This window comes from Silurus aristotelis (assembly GCF_946808225.1).
Source record: "Silurus aristotelis genome assembly, chromosome: 12".
Lineage (NCBI taxonomy): Eukaryota > Metazoa > Chordata > Actinopteri > Siluriformes > Siluridae > Silurus > Silurus aristotelis.
In genome coordinates this window covers 28361827-28377873 of record NC_139585.1, presented here as the reverse complement: position 1 = coordinate 28377873, position 16047 = coordinate 28361827, and the positions used below count along the sequence as shown (strand labels likewise).

Below are 16047 nucleotides of genomic sequence, written 5' to 3'. Positions count from 1 at the left end.
AACACACAGCATATCTACCTTTCTTCTCTCCATCATATCAGCTACCTCTCTCCCTTTACCCGTCATAGTACCAACATTTAAAGTACCAACCCGAACCTTCACTCTCCTGCACTGCTCCTTTCCCTGCCGTCTCTGTAGACGCCTTCCTCCTCTCCTTCTCCTCCTTCGGCCAACAGTAGCCCAATTTCCACCGGTACCCTGTCAGCTAACGATACCTGTGGCGGTCTTTGATAACCCGGGCCTCGACCGATCCGGTATGAAATTCTCATTTGTGATCCGCATATTTGATTTGGCACATGTTTTACGCTGGATGCCCTTTCTAACGCAACCCTCCCCATTTACCCGGGCTTGGGACCGGCACTAAGAGTGCACTGGCTTGTGCATCCATAAGGGCTGGGTTCATATGATATATATGTTCATATGCGTATGATTATTATACCACCGTGCTAATTTTTTCTCCCTGATCATTTTGGTCTTAAGGGGAGCTACATCATCTAGAGTAAGGTAACGTTGTTTCTAGGTGTTCAGTGGCCCAGTCAAGCTCTGCGGGGTCTGACGGAGATCTATCTAATATCGTAATTTCTGGAAGATTATTGATAAAACGTGCTGCTGTAGCTGACGTGAAAGTACACTTAACACGGTAACGTGGTGAGGTAGAAATGCAATGACTGAGGCAAATTTTAAACGAGATTAGATAATGGTCTGAAATAGCTTCAGACTGTGGAATTATGACTTAGTTTTTTTTTTTTCTCCAAATGTTAACAACAAATCGAGAGTGTGTCCATCACTATGAGTGGGTCCTATAACATTCTGATTAATTCCAACTGACTCTAGAATGGACACAACTGCTGCTCTTAAGGAGTCTTCCTGATTATCAAAATGAATGTTAAAGTCACCAACAATTAATGCTTTGTCTAAAGAAGTAGCTAAATTTGTAATGAAATCTGCAAATTCTATCAGAAAATCAGAGTAGGGCCCTGGGGGCCTATAAATAATAATTAGTGGAATTAACTGACTGGACCTGCTTTCGGACACTGAATATTTTATGTTGGTGTAAAGAACTTCAAATGTTTTACATTTTTGTTTAGTCTTTTCTGTTTAGATTATTATTATAAATAGCTGCGACTCCACCTTCTCTGCCATTTAGACGGAATTGGTGTATGTAACTATACTCAGGAGGACTCGCTTCATTTAATGCTACATATTCATTCGATTTAATCCATGTTTCTGTCAAACAAAATATATTAAATTCCTGGTCGGTAATAATTTCGTTTATAGTAAGCGCTTTAGACGTGAGAGATCTAATATTCAACAATCCTATCTTTAGATCAGAGGTGCTGGCTGTGCGTTCAGTCCTATTTAATTTAATGTTAATCAGGTTACTAAAACAGACTTTCTGATAATTCCTATATTTTGGTTTTGCTCGGGGGACAGACAAAGTCTCAATATGGTGGATCCTGACTGACGACTCTGTGCAGCTAGCAGACGGTCGGTTTAGCCAGTCTGTCTGCTCCCTGGCCTTGGCTCTAGACAGTCACTTGTTAACTAGTGCTGTTCTGAGACTATTACCTATACTACAAGAAATGAGAGCAGCACCTTCCCGGGTGGGATGAATACCGTCCCGCCCTAACAGGCCAGCCTTGCCCTCAAAAATGCTCCAATTATTAATGAAGCCCACATTATTTTTGGAGCACCACTCGGACATCCAGCAGTTCAGCGACCATAACCTGCTGTAGGCTACATCGCCACGTCGCATTGGGATGGGGCCAGAGCATGTTACTGCATCGGACATTGCCTTCGCTAATTTACACACCTCTATAATATTACTCTTAGTAACCTCTGACTGTCGAAGGCGTATATCATTAGCTCCTGTGTGAAAAACTATCTTAGAGAACCTGTGCTTTCATAAGAATCTAAGCTAACCTGCTATGTCCAGCGCCCTGGCTCCCGGTATACACATAACCTGTGCTGCTGGTGCCCCTAAAGGTCTAGCTAATTTCACGTGCCTCAGAATGGAGTCTCCTAAAACCAGAGCTCTTTCAGGTTTCTCAGCGGGTGCTTCACTGAGGAGAGCAAACCTGTTGGACACGCGAAGCGGAGAGGAATGGTGCTCCCGTGGGCGAGCCTTAGCGTTAGCTTTGGCTTTGCGAGTATGCTGCCGATTCGTCCCCCATTTGCCCCGCTGCGAGGGCTCTAATGCCGGAGTCGGGGGAATATTACCTTCACCTAGGGCATTCAGACTTTCCCCTGCAGAACCTGGACTGCTCTCACACTCACTACTTCTCTCTAGACTCTGGATGCGCTCCTCTAATGCTAAGATCTTCTCTGTCAAAGAGCAAACTAGCTTACACTTCTCACAGATAAAATTATCGCTAACAACGGAGAAAGACTGACTAAACATGTCACACTTCACACACTGAGTGAACTGGATGTTCGCCATAGTAGAGAAATTACATACCTTAATGTGTTTACTGTAGTGTGTGTTCGTAGTTCTGGTGAATATCCTCCACTCACTGCTTTCAAACCCTCAAACAGGGAAAAAAGCGCTTTTCCGAATGCAAAAATAGACGAGACGGAGCCAACGGAAAGTGTATTGTGCTTGATGATTGAGCCAAAGGTGACTGTGGTAAAGGAAAAACTCCCCGAGATGACATAAGGAAGAAATCTTGTGAGGAACCAGACTCAAGAGGGAACCCCATCCTCATGTGGGTTGCACCGAATGTCCATTTATTACAGATAAACGATTTTGTGGGGTACAGTGATGGTGATAAAAAACAAACTGTAGTCCTGAATCAGTGTAGCAGACTGTTGACATTAACTACAGTCCAAATCCATCCTCAAAGCTACCAAACTTACTCCAAAATTTCATGGAAACACCCAATTATGAATGGATATTCGGTGTCACCCAGATGTGGATGGGGTGCCTTTTGATTCTGGTATTTCTTATTGTTTCTTCCTTGCCATTGTCACCTCTGGTTCAGTCATTGGAGATAAACTTATAGGGACTAATTTCTAAAGCTGAAATTAATATTTATAATCGATTTATTTCTGTAAAGCTGCTTTGGGACAATGTCCATTGTTAAAAATGCTATAGAAATAAAATGTCATTGAATTATATTAAACTCAATTGAATTTTATTTGTTTCTGTTAGTTTAGGTAATATGCAAATCCTTCTTTCATAGACTATTCCTACTTTTTTTTTTGCTAGACCACAGTGGTATATAAGTAAATTTTTCAATCATCAGTCCATCAATGTTATATTTATAACGAATGTGATGGGAAAGTAAATATTGTTTCAGGCAACATTAGTTTATTGTTTAAGCAACATTTATTCCATAATAATCACAAGACACCTGAAAAATATTTTCGGAGAAGAATGAACAAAAGTTATATGTTACAACTATTCAATTCATAGTTCAAACTATGATTATATATACACACAATAAAGATCGTAGCACTTTAAGTTTCAAGCAAAGAAATCAGAAATTCATGACCCTGGCAGACAAGTCATGGAAATCTACATCACACTGTCTTCTTTAAGGTCATCCAATGCAGGGCTAAGGGTGAAATGAGGGGAAAAATGAGATGAATGCAAATGTCAGAAAATCTAAATTTTTTTGCTTTACTTATTTATGTAAAAGTTACCAGTGTGCAGTTTCCTGAGTCCCGCAGACAGAGATGGACCTGGCAGTGCAAGTAGATGATGTTGGACAAGCCGGTGAATGTAAAAATTCTGAATGAGAAGCGACTGGATGTGGAGACACCGTTCTGCAACACCGCCACTGTGCCATCAGCAGGGTTCGGGCAACTAAAGATAGCAAGAAATGGATTATCGCATACACAGAAGTCAACTTAACTTCACATCTGAGCTCAACATGGTCACGCTTTCCTTTTACCTATTAATGATCAAGTTCCAGCGGATGTTGGAGTCAATCTGGTCGATGGGGGTGGCCCAGCAGTTGTCCAACACAAGAGCGATCTGACTGTTGTTGATTGTCTGATTGTTGTTAAACTGATTTACTTCCATAAATATATACATCAGCTGGTTCACTTCCAGGCTCACATTGCCAGAGTATGGATGCAGAAAATGAGAATCAATATATGGAATCATGCTGATTTGATAAAAGCCCACAGAAGACAGTTCCTTGCTGATTACACTGTGAACATGAATAATAAATATTATTGAGAAAAAGAAAAAGAGAAAACTTTCATTGTTAAAAAAAGCAACTCCTAATATTTAAAAAAGATAGCTCTAACAATAAAATATTAATAATAAAATAACAAAACAAATATTTAACTTACTTCTGTTTTTGATAATAATAAGTATAATTTTTTTTATTCACACTTATACATTTTCTATTTATTAAAATAGTCACGTAAAAATAAATAAATAAATAAAAAAGCTTATTAAATGTGATTATAATAGATAAATATACAGCCATACAGAATGTATTGTGAAAGCAAGTTCTACAATTTCAAAGGGTAAACACTGTATAAAACAATATAATATTTTAACTAAATAATTGAGAAATTGGTTCGGCAAGATTTTTACCTTTCTTCAATACCTAGGGACAAGGAGATTCTCTGCATGAGTGGGTACACGCAGGAAAAGGCGATGTTGAGCCCACTGACATGGCTAATCACACCCATCCCATCAGTCGTCCCAACATTATTTCTGAAGGTGATGTGTGTGCTGTTTTTCTAAAGAGAAATCATTTTAAATGATTAAGTTTTGGTATTGAATGATTCCCTCATTTCAATCTTTATTAATCTAATCCGAAATTTTCACTTGACTACTGCAATGCACTATACTGTAAATTGCATGTAGACTCATAAAGCATTAAGATTCAGTTTAACCTGGATTATAGGACTGTGGTGAGACCTGCGATGTTGTATGGTTTAGAGACAGTGGCATTGAGTAAAAGACAGGAGGTGGAGCTGGAGGTAGCAGGGCTGAAGATGTTAAGGTTTTCATTGGGAGTGACGACGATGGACAGGATTAGAAATGAGTTTATTAGAGGGACAGCGCATGTAGGTCGTTTTGGAGACACGGTGAGGAAGGTGAGATTGAGATGGTTTGGACATGTGCAGAGGAGGGACATGGGGTATATCAGTAGGAGAATGCTGAGGATGGAGCCACCAGGAAGGAGGAAAAGTGGAAGGCCAAGGAGGCAGTTTATGGATGTGGTGAGGGAAGACATGCTGGTAGTTGGGTTGAAAGAGGCAGATGTAGAGGACAGGGGGGTATGAAGACGGATGATCCGCTGTGGCGACGACTAATGGAAGAAGCTGAAAGAAGAAGAAGTTTGGCACCACTTCCCATTCAGTGCAGCTAACAAAGTGACCAGTGAGGACTACAACCCCCAGACTTTCATGCCCACACTCATTGGATTACTGATCACATATTGTAGATCAGATTAAAGCACTTTCAGTTCACACAAACAGTACATACAGCGTATACGTGCTGTGACAGTTTGTATCAGTCTTTTGATTTGGCTTAATATGAGAACAGGAAGAAAAAGGAAAGAAATACCACTGACACAGATCTCCATTTCTAATTTACCATTATGTTTGTGTTAAATTTTTGAGCTGACTTTTAGTCTAATGAACTTCAAGAAGTAAACTGAGAAGCAAACAAACAAAATCTCACCTACATAATATACCTATTTTGTCGGCTGCAGCCCAATTTGGAAATATCACAATTGCAATCATTTGGCTGTATTGCTTATAGCTTAGTTGTTTACATATCATGATTTGATTACATTATTCATTTTTTTTCATAATGTTTAACAGATAATTGGGTCACTTGTGTTTGTAAAAGTTGCTCATTTTTTTTACTATGATGTTGAAATTTGTTGTTGTTTGTGGAACAAAATAAATTTACATCGAATTAATACAATAGTCATACTATAAAATCCTAAGTAAAATTAGTAAACATTCATATAGTATATTATACAGTATATTAACTCGACTAATTAAGCTAACTTGATTTTTTTGGTTACTAAGAAAATGTTAGCTTTCTTTATTTTCAGCTGTTGACTAAACTAACTGAAATTTTCTAGTTTTCTTGGCAAAAAAATAAAGTTTCAATGTAAAAAACATAGAAAAATTTAAAAATTAAAAACTTTAAAAACTTGCCTTAGTAAAGAAATTTAATTTAGTAATGAAGTGGAGTAATGTTTTTTATTTATTTGTTTGTCTTTTTAAAAATATTTTAAAACTATAAATGAAAGGACCCATGGAAACTTTCATTTTCATTTAATACACTTTGGTATAATGCAACATTTACAATGTGTGTGCCCTCAACAGCTTCCTAACAACTGCATTTAAACCAAAAAAATTATGAAATGATTTATTGTATGTATTGTATTTAATTTATGAATATTGTATTTTAATGCAATTTGAAATGTTTAACCAAATGGTTTTGCTGAAGAAACTCTAACTTAATAGTAATAATAATAATAATAATAATAATAATTATTATTATTATTATTATTATTATTATTATTATTATTATTATTATTATTATTATTATTATCAATCTACAATGGTCTTATATTAATAAAAGAAACATACAGGGGTTATGCCAGTTACAACTTTTAACATTTAAAATAATTTTCATTAGAGACAACTGTATAGAAAAATAAATAAATAAATAAATAAATAAATAAATAAATAAATAAATAAATAAATAAATAAATAAATGAATAAATATTATTATTATTATTAGTAGTAGTAGTAGTAGTAGTAGTAGTAGTAGTAGTATTATATGGAAAGTATGCAAGTTTCAGGAAAACTTTGTACCTCTAGAGTTGAGCCACACATGTTGCTATTTGTGTCAAAGTCAAACACCAGTCTGTCATTTTTGACCTTCCCTTTGCAACTTTGGTTATTAAGGTGAAGTACATCTTCAGAATATCCAGCTTCAAAGAGTTGACAGCGAGACAGAGACAGTGTTCCAGTACTTGCTGAACATGTTTCAATGGCATCTGAGGGGAAAAAGTGTTTTTTTTTTTTTTCAAAGTCAGAAAACCATGTAATTAATTCATACAATAAAAGCTGTAATATCTTTTAAAGTTCTGTTAGCTTAAAAAAAACTAGGATGTCGAGGTATCCATTCAATGTACAAAATCTGCAGAAGGCATTTAGGCATTGTACATAGTATGTAAGTTAGCAAGCTCCACTAACGTGTAGGAGAAAACAACTGCAATGGGAACAAGAAAGATCTACCATAAATGTTTGGGTTGGGCCTTGAATTATTGGTTCCACAGACACAGCCATAAACTCCATTTACTGTCCCACAGATTTCATCCTGAGTGCAGTTCAGGACCTGACAGGGTACTACAAAGAAAGACAAGCAATATAAGACATAATTCCACAATGGTAATGTTAGCAAACTGGGGCAAATACAATACTTTTATAAGATTACACTTAATGCTATAGAACATTTATAAAAACATGTTATATGTTATAAGTTCTCATTTAGATTTTTTGCATGCAGCAATAAAACCGTCATTTTCTTATCAGCCTCTCTCTCAGCTTGCCATCTTATTGAAAAAACCACAATGTGTATCAATTGGGTGAAAAGATGTAAAGCTTAATTTTTCAACATATGATACAATTTTTACTCAACACAATAAATGTTTTAATTCTTTTTTCAAAATTGGCCTTAAATTTGGACATGCATACTGTCATCCCAGCCACTTCAAGCAGCAATAGTAAAAAGTGTTGGAGGAAAAAGTCACTGTCTTGAGAAAGAATGGGTTAAGAAATTCCTTTAGATAGTCGTTTCTTTGCTTCTTCCACTGGCGCACCCTTTCTGGATCTCTTTCTCAGCAAAACATTTCTCAGAAGACTTCCTTCTTATCGTAGCACTTTCATCTTTATCTTCCTTTTAGCAAAGAACAGGTGGGGAGGTGGAAGCTTAGTGGTTAAGGCATTGAAGTTTGGATCCAAAGGTCATGAGTTTAAATCCCAGCCTCACCTCTACTCCTGTGCCTCTGCGTAAGACCCTGAACCCTGTAGCTGCTCGGTTGTATGAATCAGATCAATGTAAGTCACTGTGGAAAAGGGCATCTGCTAAATGTTGTAAATGTAAGAGCACCAAAGCAGTCTCCTATTTAACTTCAAAATCAGCACTCAGTGAACCCAACAATTTTTCCCAGGCAAGTTTTGGTGGCATCGTGTGTTCACAGATTTACCATTATATTTTTTTACCAGATTTACCAGACTTATCTTCTTCTTCTTTTGGCTGCTCCCTTTAGGGGTTACTACAGTGAATTATTCGTCTCCATACTAATCTGTCCTCTACATCTGCCTCTTTCAAATTAACCACCTGCATGTCTTCCCTCCAAATCCATAAACCTCCTCCTTGGTCTTCTCTTTTCCTCCTTCCTGGTGGCTCCATCCTCAGCATTCTCCTACTGATATACACCATGTCCTTCCTCTGCACATGTCCAAACTATCTCAATCTCACCTCTCTCACTTTGTCCCCAAAACGTCCTACATGCGCTGTCACTCTAATAAATTAATTTCCAATCCTGCCATCCTCATTACTTCCAATGAAAACCTCAACATCTTCAGCTCTGTTACCTTCAGTTCCACCTCCTGTCTTTTACTCAATGCCACAGTCTCTAAACAATACAACCACGCAAGTCTCACCACAGTCCAATAAACTTTTCCTTTCACTCTCACAGATACTCTTCTATCACAAATCACTAATGCTATCACTCTTCTCCACCCACTCCACTCTGCCTGCACTATTTTCTTCACTTCTCTAACACACTCTCCATTACTTTACACTGTTGACCCCAGGTACCTGAACTCCTCCACCTTCTCCACCTCTTTTCCCTGCAACCGCACCACTTCACTGCCCTCCCTCTCATTAACACACATGTACTCTGTCTTACTCTTACTGACTTTCATTCTCCTTCTCTCCAGCATGTGCCTCCACCTCTCCAGGCTCTTCTCAACCTGCTCCCTCCTCTCACCACAAATAACAATATCATCCGCAAACATCACAGTCCACGGAGACTCCTTGTCTGTCAACTTGTCCATCACCACTGCAAACAGGAAAGGGCTCAGAGCTAATCCTTGATGCAGTCCCACCTCCACCTTGAACCACTCTGTCGTTCCTACTGCACACTGCTGTCACACTGTCCTCATACATGTCCTGCACCTACCTTACATACTTCCCTGACACCAGACTTCCTCATACAATACCACAACTCCTCTCTCCACCCTGTCGTACACTTTCTCTAAATCCACAAACACACAATGCAACTCCTGACCTTTTCTATACTTCATCAACATTCTCAAAGCAAATAATTCATCTGTGGTGCTCTTCCTCGGGCATGAAACCATACTGTCAGTCACAGATGGTCACCTCTTCTCTCAGCCTGGCTTCCGCTACTCTTTCCTATAACTTTATGGTGTGACTGATCAACTTAATTCCCCTGTAGTTACTGCAGGTCTGCACATCTCCCCTATTCTTAAAGATCGGTACCAGCACACTCCTTCTCCATTCCTCAGGCATCCTCTCACCTTCCAAAATCCACTGCCATCTCTCCTAAACATCTCCACACTTCTACCGGTATGTCATCTGTTCCAACTTTCCACTCTTCATCCTCTTAATCACTGTGCTCACTTCCTCCTTACTAATCCTAACCACTTCCTGCTTCACCATCTCCACCTTCTCTCTCTCTCATTTTCCTCATTTATCAGCTGCTCAAAATACTCCCTCCACCTTCTCAACACACTTTCCTCACTAGTCAACACATGTCCAGCCTTTATTGCTCTAACTTGTAGCACATCTTTCCCATCTTGGTCCCTCTGCCTGGCCAATCGGTACAAATCCTTTTCTCTTTCCTTACTGAGTTTTTTTTTTACATTTATGGTACATAGTCTCATCATTCTGCATTGCATGACTAAAGTTGGTAATCCTCACAAAGAATATTCCTTCCACCTCTTCTGAGCACCTCAACATTTAAGACAGTAAAGGGAGTCCAACAAATAAAGACTTTAATTTCACCCATGAAGGGTATCGCTCTGTGATTTGGACCAGTTGATGAAATAATGATGTATTTAATGCAGCCTTTGTTCACCTGCATTTGCATCCATATCTGCCGAAGGACTTTAGCTGGAACAGTGGTGGCTCACCAGTTAAGGCTATAAGTTACTGTTCAGATGGTCAAGGCTTGAAGCCACAACACTCCTAAGCTCATATTTGCTTAACACTTTCTGCTCAAGGAGTGCAATGTAAAGGCTGACCCTTTGCTCTGACTTTACAAGCTACACTACAGTATGCAAAGAAAAGAACGTCATTGTACTGTAAAGAATATTTGATAAATAAAGACTTCTTCTAGCTAACTACATTGACCAAAAGCACCAATGTTTTTCCACATTGTTCAAAAAATAATTTGTGTGGTTTTTTTTTTATTTGTTAGGTAAGTAGAAAGACAGAATATTGGGTGGATACCTGTAGTGTTACACCAATACCCACACTGTTAAGTACATGTTACCTGGTAGTGCTGCTAATACTGTATGTGTAGTTGGTCGTACTGCTACCCCACCTAATATCAAGCAAGATGAACAAAGAGAAAGAAGGACAGAAAAAGCTAAAATTAGAAATATGATGTCGTTACAGGATGCAGAAAAACTAGTTCATGCTTTTGTTACTTCTAGATTAGAATATTGTAACGCTTTACTGTCTGGGTGTGCGAGTAGGTGCATAAATAAGCTTCAGTTAGTTCAGAATGCAGCAGCAAGAGTCCTCACTAGATCTAGGAAATATGACCACATCACCCCTGTATTAATCAGTGTACACTGCTCCCAATTAAATCTCGCATTGATTATAAAATTCTACTACTGACATATAAAGCACTTAATGGTCTCGCACCACCGTATCTGAGTGAACTTCTGTACCAGTATGATCCTCCACGCCTACTTAGATCAAAAGGTGCAGGCTATCTGTTGGTTCCTCCAATAATGAAGATTACAGCAGGGGGCAGATCTTTCTCTTATAAAGCCCCGCAGTTATGGAACAGCCTTCCAACCAGTGTTCGGGACTCAGACACAGTCTCAGTGTTCAAGTCGAGGTTGAAAACATATTTATTCAGTCAAGCCTTTAATCAGTAGATTTTTTCTCAGGTAAAGGCTCAGATCTGGAGGGAACATTGATATAGAGTGTTTGGTGAACTGGGATATTTGTACGCTGTCGTCCCCTCACATTCACGTGTTCACTCAGGTTTGTTGATGGTGGTGTGGTGGGCCGTCTCTTATCCCAGAGATCCCTCATGTCTGTGTTGCCTTCTGGTTCTCCCTTTTAGTTATGCTGCTATAGCGAGTCTTGCCGGAGTCCAAACTGCACAGTGACTTTAACTCTCATGCAACAATAGGTACACTTAATAATCCATATCCTTCTCTTCCTGTCACCCTCTTCTCTCTCTCTCTCTCTCTCTCTCTCTCTCTCTCTCGGTCGAGTTAAACATGCTCCTGAGGCTCCAGTGACCACTGTTCCTGCCCCTCTCCCCCCCGTGGATCTTCCCACTTCATCCAGGCCTGCCTGGATTGGACTGTAGTTGATGTCAACAGTCTCCTACACTGACTCAGAAATACACTTCGCTTTTGATCATCATCACTGCACCCCGCAACATTGTATACCCGCCACAAATGGACATTCGGTGTAACCCAGATGAGGATGAGTTCCCTCTTGGGTCTGGTTCCTCTCAAAATTTCTTCCTTATGCCATCTCGGGGAGTTTTTCCTTGCCACAGTCGCCAGTCGCCACCGGCTTGCTCATCAGGGACAAACTTACTCATAAAGAACATATTCATTTTTAATCACTGCATTATCTGTGTAAAGCTGCTTTGAGACAATGTTCATTGTTAAAAGTGCTATACAAATAAAAATGAATTGAATTGAATTGAAAAAAGGAATAAACACTATTTTTAAACTTTTATCATATTAAACTGTATGTTCAGTTTATTTTTTATTATTGGTACAGTATTTACAATAAAATAATTAACAGGATAAGTAAATGCTAACTTCGTGTCAATACTCGCTGTAATAATGCAATTTGTAAGCCCTATAATTCCTATAATATAATGCAATTCATGTCCCTATAATTTTACCTCTGTAGGTTTATCTCTAATTTGGAAAGCCAGAAGTGGTAGTGGAAAGAAAATTATTCTCTAAGACAATATAAGGAAGGAAACTTAAGAGGAACCAGATGTAGAAGTATAAGTGTTAATAAAGTTAAACTATTTCTCATTTGGGTGAGCCCGGATATTGTAGTTCCATCATTACTAAGGTTATTACTATTCACTGATAGAGAATTGAATGCAAACCCGTTCATGGCATTTGCAATCCTTGGTTATTACCCTTCATGTCAATCTTTAATGTCTATCCAAGTGGAGCCATCCTCATTGACAAGTATTTTACAATTTACTCTATCGAGGTATCAAGATAGATCAGGCAGATCCGAAAAGCATACAGGTTTTCAACTGTCTCCTGCCTTGTACAGAATGGGCATTTAGGTACTACTGCTGAATTTAGGTAACTATGTAACTATGACCCTGCTCCACAAGGTGCATAGGGGCATATAACAGATGTACAAGGGGCATATAAGGGGCCCCAATGGGCAAATTCATGCACCATTGAGAAAGGTTAGCTCATCTGTTGCTAACTCTTGATGGCCCAGCAAAGAAAAGTCTGTCTTTGCTAGACAAGTTCTCACGTTTCTGCGTGTTAAACAAGGCAAGGGCCAAGACTTATCTTTGGTCCAGGAGCAGATCCTAATTTTTCTTACAAGCTGAGATATGCAAAAAAAAAAAAAGAATTTCACTGCACTGCAGCATACAGAACATCTGACAAGTAAAAGCATCTACTATGCAGATTAAAGAAGAGAACAAGTTAATCCTAAATAATCCTTCAACATATGGTAAAGAGAAACATCGTAACCCTGGCACATATGCCCCTTTTAACATGCACTGGGCAACTAAGTCTGATTACTAACTAATATAACAAAGAAATGTCAAATGTCAATTCTCAACAAACTGATCCCAAGTCCACAAAAAAGTAGTTAGTAACAAACATTTCTGTTCAGAACAATATTGTATATTATTGTGTGGCCCAGAACATAGGCATCTTTTATTACCAAAAGTCATTCTGGTCCCCAGTTATTTTTTTACATCTCAGTTTTTTTTAAACAATAAAATTTTCAGCTCACTGAGAACAAATCCTAGTGCAGGAATTACCCGAACACATTGTTAATGTACTTGAACAGTACTGCCTAAAAGTGTTAAGAGTTTTGCAAGACGTCCACTCAGTCCTGAAGCTTAAATCGTGGTTAACTGCTGAACAACATTTGAAAGTTCTTCATGTATGACGTTGCTGTCAATGACCACCCTCACTATTATACTGAAAAAGTTTAAATCTGTTTGTTAGTGTCATGGCTGAGGAAGTGTCTCTTTCCAACCTCTATTATCCTCAAACCTTCCTTATGCAATGTTCCTCACTAATTAAGACTTACTCATTAAAAGCAGGGCAGGAATACACAACAGATATGAACATCCCATGTGGAACGGAAAATCTACAATCAAAAAGACATTAACACACGTGAACGCACACAAAGCTACACATTTTTATTGTTTAATATTATTGTAACAAAAATGCATTTGGATTTTAAATATGTTTCTGATGGTGGTGTCAATGCATTTATTTATTTTTTTAATAAGTGAATTACAATACATAACATTTATTATATATTTTATATTATATATATTATATTATAAAAACCAATGGAAATCAGGTCACAATTTTTCTACCCTCGTTGTCACATCACAATGTATAAAAATCAATTAAAAAACAACTAGAAACTTTTTTAGTGAAAAGATTTGTAATAAAAAAAATCGCGTTGCATAAGTTTGCGCAGCACTAACTAATATTTATTAACCTTTTATTATTTGGCTTTTTCGGGCTAAGAATTTAGGTTGACTTGGCAAAATTTTCCCATTCTTTCATGCAAAGACATCCATCAAATTCAAGTCACGCTGCAGATTTATTTCTCGGATTCAGGGCTTTAATTTGGATTTATGCTTTGGGGTCGCTGACCTGCTGAAATGTATTTATTACGACTTAATTTAATAATTAATAATATATATTTTTTGATTAATTCTTTAAGGACTCAGATATACTTAGAGGGCTACACAGTACTCATCAAATATTTGTGCAGCTCATTTAATTTTATAATCAATGTTATAATAAAATCTCTTTTAGATATATTCCTTCATCTTATGTGTTAGAAACTCTTTTATACCCCTCTCTTGATGGATAACCTTCAAGAAGTGAGATATCATGTACTGTATGCTCTGTAAGGTGTTTCTGGACCACTGTCAGACACTCATGAAGATTATATAGAAACAGCTGATCTTAGGGGTTCATTAGAATCAGTTCTTTGACGGTGCTGTATAATAATTACTTTTGTACATTCTACATGATTTGTTCATTCTAAACACACAAAAAAAGATACACATTAAGGTATCCAGGTTCTTGTATTGTTTTTCACATTGAATTGGGAAAAGAATTCCGACCTGATTTTGTATTTGTATTATTTTTTTTTTACTTTAATTATCATTTATTTACTTTGTTCCTCGTTGCGTGCACAACAAATGACATATTTTAGATGCATATAAAATACACACGTTGTATAACTGTATATAATTTCTTAGCAAAATTTAATTCACATATTGTCAGGACCACAAACGCTACTTCCCGGAACACGCTGTAGACAAACAAACATGGCTGCTTCTGACTGCAATTTCAAGAAACCACACCTGCTTTCGTACTTATAATCACCAAACATTCTTTCACACCCACACAAACTATTCAAGTGACACTCATTTATCAGATTCTCTGCCAAGAAACAATCAGGTTATGTTTACCCTCCTGAGCTTTACAAAGCTTTTTTTGCCTGTGTTAATCCATTCGAGATATTGTTTCTTGTCTTTCCATCCAGTTATTGTTTCCCCAGTTTATCTCTTAATCCATGATCCTCGCCTGTGTTTTGACTAGCATTTAGCTAACGTTTTAGATATTTCTGTCGATCTTATTTAAAACATTAGAACGGCATCCATCTCCGATTGCACTTTACCGCGATCATTAATCCATAATAGCGAGAAACAACATGCTTTAAAAATTAACACTGTATACAATATATGGGCAATGATTTCAATAATGTTCTAAATTTAAACAAATAAATATATTGTTAAAAGGCTTACCAGGCTCTAGACCGACTGTATTGTGCCTTTAGAAAACGCAATTGCAACTGAAAACCTGGGAGGAGAAAATCTATGTGACACGTCAGCTGTCAAACATGATGTGCTAATTAGCATTCCATGCATTTTTTTTTTTGGAGTAAAAGATTGCATCATTTTGATACCGACTCCGTATTGTGTTGCGGTGGCATTAAATTGCAAACCTGCTGATCCTGAGAACCAACATGGTCTTCTGCTGTAGTCTATCTGCTTTGAGATTCCATGTTTTTTCCTGCATAATTAGTGAATTAAATAATGGAATGAGTCCGTTGGTGTTCCGGTTTACCAAATAAACTGGCAGGCGGGTGATGTTGCAGTACAACAAAAAGAGAAATTACACAATTTATTTGTCTTTTTTTTATAATGCCGGATATAAATTAAGTTTGAATAATTGGGACGTGTTATTATCAAAAGAAAACAGCATAGTTGTAAAAAAATAATCAAGGGCAAACAGGTGTGACATACGAGGAAAAAACAAAACGTGATTCGTTTCATTCATTTTAAGTCCTTAGGCACTAAGTATGCAAGACTGGTATATTCAGCTTTTAAGTTTGAGTATGTCTGTTTCCATGATCGCTTCAAATACTTGTTCTTGGATGACAGGAGTGAAACCTCCTTCTGCTATTCAATTCAGTTCATTTTCATTTGTATAAGGTTTCTAAACAATGGACATTGTCTCAAAGCAGCTTTACAGACAACATGTAAGCTGAGTGCCTGTAAGTTTGTTCCTTAA

General features: G+C 37.6%; 1 protein-coding gene across 1 annotated transcript; it reads right to left on the bottom strand.

Annotated features, from left to right (window-relative positions):
* Positions 1-3309: 3309 nt before the first annotated feature.
* On the bottom strand, positions 3310-15359 carry LOC310734756 (pancreatic secretory granule membrane major glycoprotein GP2-like). The gene is made up of 9 exons (XM_083557176.1): positions 15279-15359; positions 13532-13591; positions 10521-10571; positions 7231-7341; positions 6805-6989; positions 4553-4701; positions 3897-4157; positions 3646-3808; positions 3310-3557 (listed from the first exon to the last, which is right to left on the bottom strand). The coding sequence occupies exons 2-9, from the start codon at positions 13575-13577 to the stop codon at positions 3543-3545; spliced, it is 981 nt and encodes a 326-aa protein (XP_083413302.1). The 5' UTR covers positions 13578-13591; positions 15279-15359; the 3' UTR covers positions 3310-3542.
* Positions 15360-16047: the final 688 nt, after the last annotated feature.